This window comes from Ovis canadensis, chromosome 14 (genome assembly GCF_042477335.2).
Source record: "Ovis canadensis isolate MfBH-ARS-UI-01 breed Bighorn chromosome 14, ARS-UI_OviCan_v2, whole genome shotgun sequence".
In the NCBI taxonomy this organism is placed as follows: domain Eukaryota; kingdom Metazoa; phylum Chordata; class Mammalia; order Artiodactyla; family Bovidae; genus Ovis; species Ovis canadensis.
The window spans coordinates 59,342,991-59,357,868 of record NC_091258.1 but is presented as its reverse complement, the minus strand read 5'-3'; the positions used below and the strand labels follow the sequence as shown (position 1 = coordinate 59,357,868).

The 14,878-nt window shown below is 50.4% G+C and overlaps 1 protein-coding gene across 4 annotated transcripts; it reads right to left on the bottom strand.

The window, feature by feature from the left end:
* Positions 1–473: 473 nt before the first annotated feature.
* On the bottom strand, positions 474–9,398 carry UPK1A (uroplakin 1A). 4 transcript variants are annotated; one of them, XM_069550648.1, is made up of 8 exons: positions 8,715–9,398; positions 8,508–8,599; positions 6,835–7,035; positions 4,159–4,233; positions 3,919–4,026; positions 2,780–2,959; positions 1,176–1,259; positions 474–1,097 (listed from the first exon to the last, which is right to left on the bottom strand). In XM_069550648.1, exons 2-8 carry the CDS (start codon positions 8,589–8,591, stop codon positions 1,053–1,055), a joined length of 777 nt encoding a protein of 258 aa, XP_069406749.1. In that variant the 5' UTR covers positions 8,592–8,599; positions 8,715–9,398; the 3' UTR covers positions 474–1,052. The 4 variants fall into 4 exon arrangements, with proteins under 4 accessions (XP_069406749.1, XP_069406748.1, XP_069406747.1 ...); XM_069550647.1 differs by having other exon boundaries at positions 9,205–9,277; XM_069550646.1 differs by having other exon boundaries at positions 9,007–9,175.
* Positions 9,399–14,878: the final 5,480 nt, after the last annotated feature.

Below are 14,878 nucleotides of genomic sequence, written 5' to 3'. Positions count from 1 at the left end.
AGGATGTTTGTCACCTGTACTGGCCCAGCAGCCCTGCACTTTGATTTTCTTTTGATAACCAGTCCCCTTCCTAACACCACCCCTAGATGCATCCTTAGCAGGAATGTTAATCCACATTGCTCTCCCTTCCCAGACTGAAGAGTGGGGTTAAAACCTAAACCAACACAGTGAGATTTAATTCCTGACCTTGGTGAAATCTTTTGGGAAAGAGGCCTTTTCTCACTGCTGTGTTGCTTAGCTATACGAATGTCAGTCTGATGTTATCAGAGACATCCTGCCAGAGAATGAAGCAGGTTTCCTGGAAACCTAGATTGAGCCCCTGGATCCAGACATGCCTGAAGCCAGCACTACCGACTTGGTTACATGAGCCTGTACATTCCATTGTACGTTTCAGTCAGTGCTGGTTGGGTTTCTGCTAGTTCCACTGTAAGTTCTTATTCATTTACCTTGGCTTTAGAAGAAAACAAATGAACTCATCCAAGTAGTATTTATTGAATATCCATGCTCAGCCCCATGCCAGGCGATGCGGGGGATGTTAAAGTGACCATAACAGAATTTGTCCCTCTCCTCATGGCAGTCCCAGTTCTACCAGAATTTAAACAGACAATCACAAACTATTCAGTGATGATGACGACATCCACCATGGAGGAGGAGCTCTGGGAACTATAAGAAAGGTGTCTGTGAATGGGGTGGTGAGATCAGGAAAGGGCCCCCCGAGGACAGGACTTGAAGTTGACCCTGAAAGATGGGCCAGTCTAGTGAATCAGTCTAGTGAAAGGAGGTTAAGGACTAAGGGTCTGTACATACATGCTACACATCCCTTAGAGAATTTGCTGGAAGCTTAGTCCTTAGTAGGAGGATGTCTAGGGGTTTTAGGGCACCCCAACTCTCAGCAGGGTTCAGAAACCTGGTAAAACATCTTTGGAGTGGAGGGAGGGCTGGGCCAGCGAGGTGGGCCAGGGAGAGGCGAGTCAGCCGTCTCAGCGGGAGGAAGCAAGCCAGAGCAGGAGGAGGAGGAAGCCGGGTGTGCACGTGGCCTTCACTTCTCGTTCTCACAACGTGGTGTAGAAATACATGGCTATCAGCATCACGGGGAGCTGAAGAGGAGGCGTCAGGTGAGGGGTACTCCCGCCTCACACCCCCATCCTACCCAGCTCAAAGGCTCCGCCTCTCACCGTCCACATCAGGATGGCAAACCCAAACCATGAGATGCCCCACGTGTAGCTGTCGATGGCGTGGCCAATATGTTCAAAGCAGCCCTGGGCAAGGGGAAAGTGGGAGTGTGAGATAATGCCCAGGGAGGGCTGGCTGCTGAAAGCAAGAGTCACTGGGCACCCTTGGGAGAAGTCACTTCCTGCTTCCAGTCTTGCTTTTCTTCCTGTGGGATCACCGAGGGTGGGGTTTCTCACCTTGGGGATCATAGCAGTGTCTCCCTCCCAGGGTGATTTCGGGGAGTCAGGGCTGTGACGATAACCCAGACTGCACAAACAGGTGCTGCCTCTGATGGTGCAGTCTGAGGGCGATTCTGTCTGGAGCCAGCTTTCCATGCTGCCCCCAAGTTCCAAAGGTTTGAAATTTAACTTTAGGATCAGACCAGTTCTAAAAGCTTCTCATTTAGAGGTGAGGCTGAGCAGGGCCAGAGCCTCACACCACTTGCCTTCATGTAGATCCCCTGCTCGATCCGACTTGTAAGTGGCCAAGAATAAAGGTTCAGGGTGTGTGCCCTGGAGTCAGCAGGGCAGAGCTGAGGGCCAGCTCTGTCGTTTGTTGGCTATGGGGCCTAGCTGTGATTCTGACCCTCTGAGCCTCAGTTTTCCCACCTGGGAAATAGCAATATTGACAGCACTATCTCCCTGGTGGCTCAGACGGTAAAGCGTCTGCCTGCCGTGTGGGAGACCCGGGTTCGATCCCTGGGTTGGGAAGATCCGCTGGAAAAGGAAATGGCAACCCACTCTAGTAATCTTGCCTGGAAAATTCCATGGACAGAGGAGCCTGGTGGGCTACAGTCCATGGGGTCGCAAAGAGTCGGACACGACTGAGCGACTGCACTTTCACCCTCCAAAAAGTAGCTGTGATGATTCTGTGAGATGTGGTGTGTCAGTGCTCTGCACGGAGCCAAGGCTCAAGGAACAGCTGTCTGACTCTAGAGGGGTGATGATTTGCATCAGGCTCCTCTCTCCATGATACTCGATCTAAGACATGGCGCTGAAGGGCCCCCCTAGCCCACTGGGACTGGTTCCCCTCCTCTGGCTTCTCTCTTTGCCTCTGCACTCCTCTTGCAGGAGTTAAAGCACCTGGTTGGGGCCTCACTGCCTGAAATCACATCCCAGCTCCATCCCTCACTAGCGAGATTCATCATCTATAAAATGAAAACATTGCAACCTTACCTCATTAGGCTGCCGTGAGAATGAAATAAGTAAAAAAGGAAAATGTAAAGCACCTAGAAGGATGCCTGCTACAAAGTGAAGGCTCAAGACATGTTAGTGGTTATTGGTGGTGTGCTGCCGGTATTGTTCTTGTTGCTCTGATTCCCTAGACAACCTGAGAAAAGTTTCAGGTGTCGCCAGGTCTGGGTCAGACCAAACCTGCGGTATGCATCCCGCTGACCTGCACAGGGAGGTGGCGGGGCGGGGAGAGGTGGGGGGCAGACAGATGGAGGGTTGAGAAAGTCAGATGGGGGTTGGGGAGGAGATGACAGACAGACAGACAGGAGGGAGAAAGAGACAGAAGAACCAGAGAGGGCCAGACAGACTGACAGACACAGCAGGAAGAGACACACCTTGGTGAACAGGTAGTCCAGGTGGCCCAGGCGGCAGCCTTCTTCATTGACTGGGATGAAGTTGCCAGTCCGTCGACAGCACAGCGGGGGCCAGGGGAACACCACCTCTGGGGTGGTGGCCCGGAAGGCAGATGTGAAGTTCACCCAGTCCATGGGGCCTGACGTGCCACAGCACTCTTGCTGGAGGGAGAGGCTGGGGTCAGGCGGGCTCCAGCTCAGAGAGGACTGATGCTCCCTTGCAGTCACACAGCGAGGAAGGCCAGGATGGGCCTGCACTCCAGTGTCTGTGTGTGAGCAAGGAGCAGGCAATACTTGTCCCAGCACCCCAAGGCTGATGGGAGATTTGGATCAAACCCACATTTATAGTTTTTTTTTTTTGAAAAAAAAAAAAAATTCATTGGAAAAAAATTTTTCTTTTTTTAATTAGCCGTCAACAAAAAGAGTCAAATGACACCAAGGGGCCAATTTCTGGCTTCTCCTGGCCTTTCTGGGTGTTTAATTTGTGGCTTTCAAATGATGAAAACATAGGCTCCTTCAAACGTGGGCTCCAGTCCTGGCTAGCTTGAAGCAAATGGGGACCTCAGTTTCCGAGGGGTCCTCAACATTCTCCCTTTGTGCTCCTGTATCACACTGAGTTTAATTAACATGTGTTTTTTAGAACCTGGCAGCCCGGGTTTGAGTCTGTCTGGTTCTGTGACCGACCAGCCATGTGACCTCAACTTCCTGCTTCCCTTTCCTTATCGCTAAGAGCTGATCTCCATTATGGGCTGGCTGTGAGGATTAAGGAAGCTTGAAAGTGCTTTGAACAGCGCTAAACAAAAGATAGTGCTGGTTGATGTCTGCAGTGACTATTATGACTATTGTTGTTATTAAGACGGTGCGTGCCATGGTTCGGAGCAGGGGCTCTGGATCTCGGCTGCCAGGTTTGACCCCAGCTCTGTCCCTTACCAACCACATGGGCAAGTGCTGTTCTCTCTTTTGAGGTTTTTCATCTGGAAAATGGCAACAACCAGAGTCCCTCCCTTCTAAGAACCTTCTAGATATCATCCACCAGTGGGCATCATGGAAGCCCTAATTACCTCTGTGGTCAGAGCCCCAGATTCACCCCCAACCCCCCAACACTGCAGACCGTCGCCCACCTCAATCATGATGCGATCCCAGAGGCGGGTCAGTTCCCGGCCCTGGTCCGAGTTTGCACTGTAGAAGGTCAGCATCTGCTTGGTGATCAGGGACGGGTTGGACACCATCTGCAGAGGGCCAGGAAGAACAGGGTCCAGCCAGGCTGGGTGGGGAGAGAGCTCGACCTCCACGTCTGGAGACCCTCACTGAACTCCCCCCGCCAGAAGTCACGTCCCTCCCCTGGCCTCTGTGGGACTCACGTAGTCTCGGTGGGTGTAGGACGTGATGCAGGAGGCGCACTCAAAGATGTAGATGATGAGCATGAGTATCAGGTACTGCGGAGAGATGGAGGGAGGGACGGAGGCCAGTGCCATCAGGGCAAAGCCTGTGAGGTCCCACCCCTCAAGGGATGGGTCCATGGACAGAGGTGCAATGGTTTATTTTTTGTGGGTTTTTTTTTTTGGCTGAGCCCTGCAGCTCGCAGGATGTTAGTTCCCTGACCAGGGATCGAACCAGGGGCCGGCAGTGAGAGCACCACTTCCTAACCATTGGACTGCCAGGGAATTCCCAGAAACGCAATTGTTTACAAAAGTATAGGACAATGTGAATGGAGGTCTTCCCTGGTGGCTCAGACGGTAAAGAAAATGCCTGCGATGCAGGAGACCTGGGTTCGATCCCTGGGCTGGGAAGATCCCCTGGAGAAGGGCATGGTAACCCACTTCAGTATTCTCGCCTGGAGAATCCTCATGGACAGAGGAGCCTGGGGGCTACGGTCCACAGGGGGCCCAGAGTCTGACAAGACTGAGTGACTAAGCAGGCACAATGTGAAAGGAAACATCTACATGGTGGATACATACGTGCTGTCTGTGCAAACCTTTCACCCTTTCCGTATGTTTGAAAAGTTTTCAATAAAATGTTAGGAGGAAATGAAATTTAAAAATATGTAAGGTATTCCCTGAAGTTAACTATTAGCTTGGATGCAATCAAATGAATGTCTACTATAGAAAAGAAAAAAATAAAGACACTCCTGAGACATCAGGGACATCTGAACACAGGCTGGGTATTGGAAGATAGATAGGAAGGGAGTGGGGTAAATTTACAGGGTGTGCCCACGGTATACTGGTTGTGCACCGCCCCCCCCAAAAGAAACCCTTTGGTGTTTAATGAAAATTATTTCTCTGACCCTCAGCTGTCCCCTCCCCTTACCCTTAAAGCAACAGAGGGTGGAGTGTGGATGTGCCAGCTTCACTGCCCAGATGAGATGCTGTGGGCCAGCACACCTGGCTGCTTTAAAACCATGTCCTTATCGCTCAGAGAAATGTACACTCAAGTATTGACAGGGAAGTGACTTGGTGTCTGGAATGCACTTCAAAATACCCCAGGAAAGAAAAATGTGGGCAGGCAGAGGGTGGGGTAGGGGGATGACGTGTGGGTGATATTGTTGAAACCAGGTGATAGGTCCACAAGGTTCATGGTGCCATTCACTCTAGTCTGTTTGAAATTTCTCATGATAATTAAAGAAAATTCTGTGTCTCGATTAATGACAAGCTCACAGGGGAGACACAGACTTTTTTCCTTTTACTAGTTGGGTGGACTTTTAGGACTGGAAAATTGTTGTGCCGGAGAACTAAATGCAGGAAAGAAGAATAAAAGGAAAGGCACGGAAAAGAGTGTTTTCCATGGCTCCATCTTACACAGCGAAGCCAAAGTCCCTACCAAGGCCTGCAGGTCCACCGGCCAGGCCCACCTCCCCTCACTCCCCTCATCGCCACGCCCATCCCCCAGTGTTCTCCTGCCCTGTCCGCCCTCAGGTCCTCTCACTACCTCCCCACAATTGGCTCCAGCCCCCACACACGTGGTTCACAGCCCCCTCCACTGCACCCTCCCCCAGCCTCGCCTCTGCTTCACTCTACCTGCAAGTTCTCCACTCTCCCTTCCGCAGCTCCAGCTCTTCCTTCCCTGGCCACTGTCTCCCCCATCACAGTGTCCTGCCCCGCAGCCAGGGCTTTTGTGGTTTGCTCACTAAATAACCCAGTGCCTAGCACAGGGCTTGGCACATGGTTCTTGCTCAATACACATTTGTGGATTAGGTAAGTAGCTGCTCCTGGGAATCTAAAAAGCCCTCAGATGGGGAGGAAGCCCCATGTTGGCTCTGGGTCAGTAGGGCTGGGATTGGAGTTCCGGCTTTCCCTATCATCTGGTCTGTGGGCCTCTTTGAGCCTCAGTTTCTTCATCTGGTAAATGGGTAGAGAAGCACTCACTTCAGAGGGCCGCTGGTTGGCTTGAAGGCGTTCACTTTCTAAACTGCTTAGCCTCATGTCAGGCACATGAGAGGTACTTGGGGGAGTGTGGGTTATTGCTGTGGGCAGAGACAAAGAGCCTAGGATCAAGTGCTGACGGACTCAGGTTTAAATCCTGGCTCTGCCACTCACTTGCTGTGCCACCCCAGAGAAGTGGGTTCATTTGTCTGAGCCTCAGTATCAACTCTGTCAAATGGGTTCATGAGGATGAAGATGGAGATGATTACGGCACCTCATGACGGGTGGTGAGGCGCAAATGAACTAATCTATGTAAACATGGAGCGCTCATTAAATGGCAGCTGTGCTATTCTTCTTGTCATTGTCATCAACAGAGCTCACAAGTGCAGACCCTGGAGACCAACTAGCTGAGGTTCAAGTCCCAGTCCTGCTACTCAAGACCCATCTTCCTGTGCAGCCTTTTCCTTGCCTCCTGTGGGCCCTAGTTTTCCCAGTAAGAGTAACAGCTGAGCCTAGGTTACTCGTCTATGGACAGATGAGAGGACGTGATTGCCAGGAGGCCCCGGTGCAGTGCCCCCGGGAAGGCGCACTCGTGGCTTCTGTGCGGTTGGCATTACGACTCTGTGAGGATGACCTCTGTGGCCGGCCTATGCCCATCCCTTCTTCCCGGGGCCTCACCGTGAGGACCATGGAGCGGCGGCGGCAGAGTGCTGCGCCCACACCGAAGCTGGCCGCCACGAAGAAGGAGAAGCCGCAGAAGATGGCGATCCAGGCGCCGGCGAAGACATCATCCTTGCCCGAGACGCCCATCAGTGGGTACACGCGGTACTGGTCGGCGGTCACCCATACTGTTTCCGCAAACAGAGCCAGGCCTGACAGCTGGACAGAACGGCCAGTCAGCAGGGCCTGGGCAGGCGCGGTTGGCTCACCTGCATGAGTCTCTGTGAGCAGGTGCCTTCCCCACTCTGAGCCTCTACTGCCCTCCTGGCAAAGTAGTAGGAGTGACAAAGACGTCCCCTTCCATGAGCAGGGATGAAGCTGGGCAGGGGACCGAGAGGGAAGGGAGGACCCAGCCAGACCCCTGAACCCCACCTCCACCCCAGCTGCTGAAGACTTCAAGGATATGAGGAGACACTACATGCAAAGCCTGGAGCTCATGGAGATGCTGGGTCTCCTGGAGAGAGTTGCTGTTCCCTGAGGAGAGGAGCCTGGCTGTGGCCAGAACAAATGACAAAGGCATTGACCCTTCGGTCCAGCCGTTCCACTCACAGGAATCGATCCTCCGGACACACCTGCCCATGCAGGAAAGCCACACACCCACCAGGTTATTCCCTGAAGCACTGCAGGGAATAAAGGAGCCAGGGTGCCACACAACGGGGGGCTCTGCAGTTGTGGGCAGGGGTGGGGAGGCCGGCTGAGGCCTGGGGTGGAGGGGCCTACACACAATGGGAGCAGGAGGATGGGGGAGGCACAGGGAAGGATGCAGAATGAGCAAGAAAAGGGAGAAAACAGGTACAGAGTTTCTATCTGCTTGTATCTGGTTCAAGGAATATTGGAGAAAATAAAAATCTGGTTACCTCTTGGGATGGGGAAACAGGCAAGAGGAAGACTGCTCGCTGGTACCTTTGCCAACAATCAGACCAAGGTTCACAGAGTATTTACTGTGGGCACTGATCCCCAGAACTGCTTCCCATGTGATAATCACCATCGTTACCAGCTGTCCTATACTACTGTGGTGATGGCCCATACCAATAGCAACATGTGTGCCAGGCTCTGGCCTAAGCACAGATCCAGTAACTCATCTGATCCTCTCAGCATTCCTATTTTATCTCTATCTTACAGATGAGAACGCTGAGGCCTGGAGAGATTACATCACTGGCCCCAGATCCCAGAGTAGCAGGTGATAAAGCTGAGGTTGAACCCAGGCGGTCTGGCTCCATGTGCAGGTATCAGACAACTAAAAGACATTGCTGTTACTCATTGCTATGGGCCTCCTGCGCACCCAGCAGGCGCATTATGTCCAAAATCATGTTGATGATGACAGCTGGCACTTGTCAAGCATTTTTTCTGATCTGAGGACCATTAATCTGAGGATTAATCGACTCAACAGTGCCCACAGTGAAGACATAATCTATAGATGGGGAAGCAGGCACAGAGAAGTCAAGTTGTTTGCTCAAGTTCACACAGCTGGGGAGAGGCAGAGCTGGGATCCAAATCCGGACCGTTCTGACTTGAGAAGCCAGGAGACACGGGCCATTAAGTGGGTCCTGGGCTCTCAGCCGCCCCGTGCACAGGTTCAGGACGACTCCCTCCTCCTCACCTGCCCACTGGGCTCCCAGCGGATGTCTTACCAGAATAATGATGTTGCCCACGACCAGCAGACCCACCACAACTGGAGACCCCTTCTCTGTCGTTGCTGCTGCCGCAGAAGCCATAGTCCTGCCTGGGACACATGAGCAGGGATGAGGCCGGGCAGAGGCTGGGAGAGGAGGGCGGGCCTTGCTGGGCAGGACCCACTGCCCCCATTCCCCACCCCAGCTGCCAGGTTCTGCTCCCACCTCTCTGCAGGGCCCAGGCTGGTATCCAGTGTGCCCATAACCCTGGCAGTGGGCCATTTTACAGAAGAGGAGGGACTTCCTTGGCAGCTCAGTGGTTAGGACTCTGCGCCCCCACTACAGGGGATGTGGGTTCAATCCCTGGTTGAGGATCTAAGATTCTGCAAGCCGGGGAGCGTGCCATCCCCACCCCCGCAAAAAAAAAAAAAAAAGAAACCAAGGCTGGGATGGGGCAGTCGCTGGTCAGAGCTCAGGGCTGGCCTCCGCATCCAGACCCGCAGGGCCCCCTCCTCACCTTCTCTGCCTGTAGCCTCTCTGGCCAGCCCCTCCCACAGCGGCTCCCTATATACGCCCAGGCCCCTCCTTAGGCCAGTTTCCTGGAGGGGGGAGGGTGTCTCGAGAAGGGGATAGAGGTCAAGCGGGCAGACAAGTATGGGAGAACAGCTTTATGAACCCCTTCCCCCACCCCGCCCCCTGCCAGTGATTTATAGACCTGAAATTCCAGATTATGCTGGCCACATGGGCAGGGTGACATGCGGCAGCCTCTGCTTCTCAGTCCGTTGTGGGGGTGGGGATGGGGACAGGGTGGGGAGGGCGAGTATACCACCTGACTTCTCTCCGCAGGACTAGACCCTCCCTGGGAGGGGGAGAGATTCAAATGAAATCCACACGCGAGTTCGGAATCCCAGAACTGCCTCCGCGGCTGGGGGCTCCACCTCTCCAGGGCAGTGACCCCGGCCCGCTAGGGCTGCTGGACGAGGCCGGGAGGAGGGAGGAGATGGGGCAAGTGGGAGGGATGCTCCCCTCTGGGGCCGAGGGAGAGTTTGGAAGATGTGTGTGTGTGACGGGATTTTGAGATGAGTGTTCAACGAGCAGGCGGGGAGAGGAGTGTGCAAGAAAAAGGGAAGGCATACTGAATGGACTTCGTTGGATCCCCCCCTCCCCCGGCCCCGCGCCCCATCACCACACACTCGCGCTGACAAAGCAAGGTCACAGCGAGGAGGAGCCATGGTTGGAAATGTCTTCAGTCTGCGGAATGAAAGACCTAGGTTCTGATCCCAGTTCCGTCTACTCCATGCCGCGCGACCTGGCGTGTGCATTTGCTCATCTGCAGAATGGGTACCATCATATCGCTTTCCTGGGAGGCGGTGGGAACTGAGGGCTGGGATGTCTGCAAAAGAAGTCTTCCCGCCAGTGTGCAGCGGGCGAAGGCGCCTCACCAGCCGCGTTCCAGAGAGGCCCGCGGTCTCTGGCGCCCAATGGCGCCCCCCAGTGGCACACAGGCCCATTCCGCAGGCGAAAGTGGTGGCCTGGACTCCGTCTTCAGAACTTCTCAATCCCGAGAGCTGGAGTGTTTGCTGGATTTTCTTTCTGGGTTTTGGCTTCCCCGGTGTGTGAGAAATGGGCAAACAAACGCGACTTAAAATCCCATCATCAAGATATTGGCTTGGTGGAACTGTCCTGGTGGTAAAGAATCCACGGCCTTCAATGCAGGGGGTTCAGCTTGCATCTCGGGGTGGCGCTAGTGGTAAAGAATCCGCCTGCCAATGCAGGAGATGTAAGAACCGCTGGTTCGATTCCTGCGTCAGGAAAACCCTCCGCAGGAAGTCATGGCAACCTATTCCAGTATTCTTGCCTGGAAAATGCATGCCACGGACAGAGGAACCTGGCGGCCTACAGCCCATGGGGTCGCAAAGTCAGAAAGGAGTGAAGAGACTTAGCGCGCGTGCACGTGGAACTAAGATCTCACAAGCGTGGCGGGCGGAAAAAAAAAAAAGATACTAGCTTAGTAATACGACTCAAGAGATGTTTTCCAGCTAAAATGGATAATGTGAGTTTTAGTCAATCCACTCCACATTTAAAATAGTTTTTCTCTGATGACTTACATCTATATTAAGGACTAAGGAGAACGTTAAAATAATAATGTATCAGTTCAGTTCAGTTCAGTCGCTCAGTCGTGTCCGACTCTTTGCGACCCCATGAATCGCAGCACGCCAGGCCTTCCTGTCCATCACCAACTCCCAGAGTTCACTCAGACTCACGTCCAGCGAGTCGGTGATGCCATCCAGCCATCTCATTCTCTGTCGTCCCTTTCTCCTCCTGCCCCCAATCCCTCCCAGCATCAGAGTCTTTTCCAATGAGTCAACTCTTCGCATGAGGTGGCCAAAGTACTGGAGCTTCAGCTTTAGCATCATTCCTTCCAAAGAACACTCAGAGCTGATCTCCTTTAGAATGGACTGGTTGGATCTCCTTGCAGTCCAAGGGATTCTCAAGAGTCTTCTCCAACACCTGTCAAATACAATTTATAAGTTTTAGCTAAAATAACTTGCAAAATAATAAGGCCATGCTGATAATATGAAATATTTTATTTTCAAATAGTTCATAACTATAAGTAATTGGATGTTATATAAAAAGTCTAATAAAAGCAAAAAGTTGTTGTCAGTGGGGGCATTAATATGTTACCTGTCATAAAAGGGATCTATTTTCAGCTGAAACAAGAACCCAGTGTATTTTGATGTCAAGGTTGAATTTTCACTATTCTTTCTTATTATTATATAAGCTAGTCTTCAAAGCAAGAAGATTTGAAGTGCTAATTACTCAGATGTTCAGAGTGCTGATGATAAAAACCACAATGCCAAGATCTTCTTAAGATGACATACACCTACACGTGATCCAGCCATTTGTCCGTGGGAATTCCCCCACTTCCATCTACTGGATGCTGTGAATGTATTCCACATTGGAAACCACCCAAATGCCTCTTAACAGGAGGTTGGATAAGTCCATGATGGTACATGCATACACCAGATACTATTCAACAGCAAGAGGGAATGAATTTTGGATACATGTCACCACAGGGATACATCTCAAAAACATTACTCTAAATGAAAAAAGCCACACTTGAAAGACTACCACTATATGATTCTAGATAGGAACTTCTAGAACAGGCAAAAGCAATAGAGTGATAAAAGTCAGGGAGTGGTTACACTTGGGATGTGACTGTAGGGGACAGGAAAGGGACTTCTCTTTCTGAATCTGGACACCAGTTACGCAAGTGTGTTCAGACTGAAAATTCATCAAGCAGTACCCTCACGATAAGTGCACTTTTCTGGTTTTTTTTTTAATTTTTTTTTTTATTCCAATGCCTTCAAAAGAGGGTAGATCAAGAATTCCCTAGTGGTCCAGTGGTTAAGAATCTGCCTGCCAATGCAGGGGACACAGGTTTGATCCCTGTTCTGGGAAGATTCCACATGCCTTTAGGCAACTAAGCTAGTGATCTAGAGCCTATTAGAGCCTGTGCTCTAGAGCCCGCAAGACACAACTACTGAAGCCTGTGTGCCTAGATCCTGAGCTCTGCAGCAAGAGGAGCCACCACAATGAGAAGCCCCTGCACCATAGTGAAGAGTAGCCCCTACTCGCCGCAACTAGAGAAAGCCCACTCATAGCATTGAAGACTCAACACAGACACAAATAAATAAATAAAAGACGGTAGATTCTTTCAAAAGAAACATATTTGACATGTTAAAAGTGGTGTTTTCCAAAGAAGGCACACAAGATAATTTTAGGTGGTCCATGAACAGAAAATGAAATGGCATGAAATGACATAAAAGTTATATGAAAAGGAGCCACTTCTCACCAGCCTTTCTGATGTGTTTTGTTTTCCGTGGTCAGTGGTGAAAGGAAAGTTTTCTCAAATTTCTTACAAAATATTTCAGTGTAGAAGGAAATGGAGAGATCACGTAACTGACACCAACATCCTCACCTCCCAGCTTTGTCAAGTCTATTTTCCTGTATTCACTGCAGATGGTTTTCTAAGGTGCACACATCACAGATGGCATTTGAAGTCACCTCCTGCCCAGAGACAACTTCACTACTAAATTTGGGACTCCTCCTCCTCTACATCCCTTCCCTTGTCTTCCTTTTTAGATCACAGGTGTCATGGATTGCGTTAATCGCACACCCTCAGTTTATAGTTCATTATCCCCCACAATATTTAAATCTCTTGATTTAAATTTAATGTATTCTGGCTTTCACCAGTGGCTCAGATGGTAAAGAATCCGCCTGCTCTGCAGGAGATGGGGGTTCCCTCCCTGGGTCAGGAAGACCCCTTGGAGGAGGAAAGGTCAACCCACTCCAGTATTCTTGCCTGGAGAATCCCATGGACAGAGGAGCCTGGTGGGCTACAGCCCATGGGTTCACAAAGAGTTGGGCATGACTTACTGACTAAACCACCACTGCCACTTCAGCTGAAACAAGAACAGGCTACATGAACGGATCACACATGTAACTGACCAACAACAAAAATTCAAAAACATTTTATGTATTCCCTCAGTCTCCATACCCCAGTCTCTTTTGGTGCCCCACCAGCTACTGACAAACATTCTAATATGTTCATACAGTATTTTTTGTTGTTGTTGAGTGGATTCTTGTAAAATGAGTACCATTGCGTCTAGCACATGTCTGTTCTAATTTATCTCCCCATGATCGTGTTAATAGCTTCTCCTAGACTTATGTTCCTTGCTGAGCACTAGTTTTATTAAGGGCCATCGTTGTTACTCTGGGCTCATTGAGTCCGTGGCTTCTGATGGTTGCTTGGGACACCTCTGGTGCATCCCTCACAGTTTACTGTCTCCTCCCCAGAGAGGACAGTCAGGCTCCTTCCAACTCTGCTGCCTCCACCATTCCCACTGTAAATAATGCCGCAATGAGCACTCTCGTGTGTGGCCCTGTAGACAGATAGATGCTTGTATCTCTTTCTTAGGGAGCAGAATTTCTGGGTCCTGGGTATGTATGTGGCAGTTTGCTTTCCACAATGGCTGTCCCCTCTAACACTCCAACCAAGAGTTCATGAGGGCTCTTGTATCCTTCCCTCACCATCCACGCTTGCCATTACTCACCTTTCTAGTTTTGGACAAGAGTAATTTGGTATAAAGTGATACATGCTGTTATCTCCATTCTCACTCCATTTTATGACTGAGGATTTTGAGCATCTTTTCAAATGTTTGTTAGTGTTTGGGGTTTCTACTCCTATGCATGCTTTCATATTTTTAAAATATGTGCATGTATTCATCAACGATAGAATAGCTTTATTTTTGCTGGAGTATAGTTACTTAACAATGTGTTAATTTCTGCTGCGGAGCAAAGTGAATCCGGTATATGTATACATATATCCCCTCCCTTTTGGATTTCCTTCCCATTTAGGTAACCACAGATTTCTGAGTAGAGTTCTCTGAGCTATACCGTGGTTTCTCATCAGTTCTTTTATACACAGTAGTGTATATGAGTGAGTGAAGTTGCTCAGTCGTGTCCAACTCTTTGTGACCCCATGGACTATATTGCCTATCAGGCTCCTTCATGCATGGTATTTTCCAGACAGTACTGGAATGGGTTGCCATTTCCTTCTCCAAGTAGTGTATGTAAGTGTATATAAATCAATCCCAATCTGCCAATTCATCCCAATCCCCTTCCCCCCTTTGGTGTCTGGCATTTGTTCTCTATGTCTGTATATAGAACAGTTTTAGATTTGGGGGCAAACTTTACATAAATTGTGTCTTGTGCTACAGGCAATTGATTTTTTTTGCACCTCAGCATTACGCTTTTGAGATTTATACATCACCTAATATGTCGGTGATGGACAGGGAGGCCTGGCGTGCTGCGATTCATGGGGTCGCAAAGAGTCGGACACGACTGAGCGACTGAACTGAACTATGTGGCTCTACTTCATCCATTCTTTTGCAAGAATATGTCATAGGTTAAAATTTCCTTTCCAAATGAACTTATCGAAGAGGATGTAGGAAAATGCCATCGATGGCAGAACAGAGGTACACAGACGTAGCAACATTCTGAGACCTGAAGTTTGGGTGCCAAGGTGATAAAGAGAGGCTGAAATCTCAGGTGCTCCTTTGGGGCAGCTGAGCAAGGGAAGACCTGAAATTCACAGGTAGGGGTGTGAAAGGTGGGCATTACGCCCAAGAAAGTGAAGCTTCAGAGCTGAATGGGGCCAGTGTGAAGGGTAGCTTGATGGGGAGAGAGGAAGGGAAGCAGGGGTAGAGAGAGGAGTCAGGGAAGACTAGGACATGCTGGGAGGTGGTGAAGCAAGGAAAGCAGGAGGGCAGGGTGGTCAAAAGGCCTTTTTCTTTTTTTAAAAGTATGTATTTGTTTGACTGTGC

Excerpts from the sequence above, each read along its gene's own strand:
- UPK1A (XM_069550648.1), bottom strand. The coding sequence starts at position 8,591 with ATGGCTTCTGCGGCAGCAGCAACGACAGAGAAGGGGTCTCCAGTTGTG. Across the intron at positions 7,036-8,507 it reads TGGGCAACATCATTATTCTG|CTGTCAGGCCTGGCTCTGTT; the intron begins GTAAGACATCCG and ends CGTTCTGTCCAG. Across the intron at positions 4,027-4,158 it reads CCTACACCCACCGAGACTAC|ATGGTGTCCAACCCGTCCCT; the intron begins GTGAGTCCCACA and ends GGCCCTCTGCAG.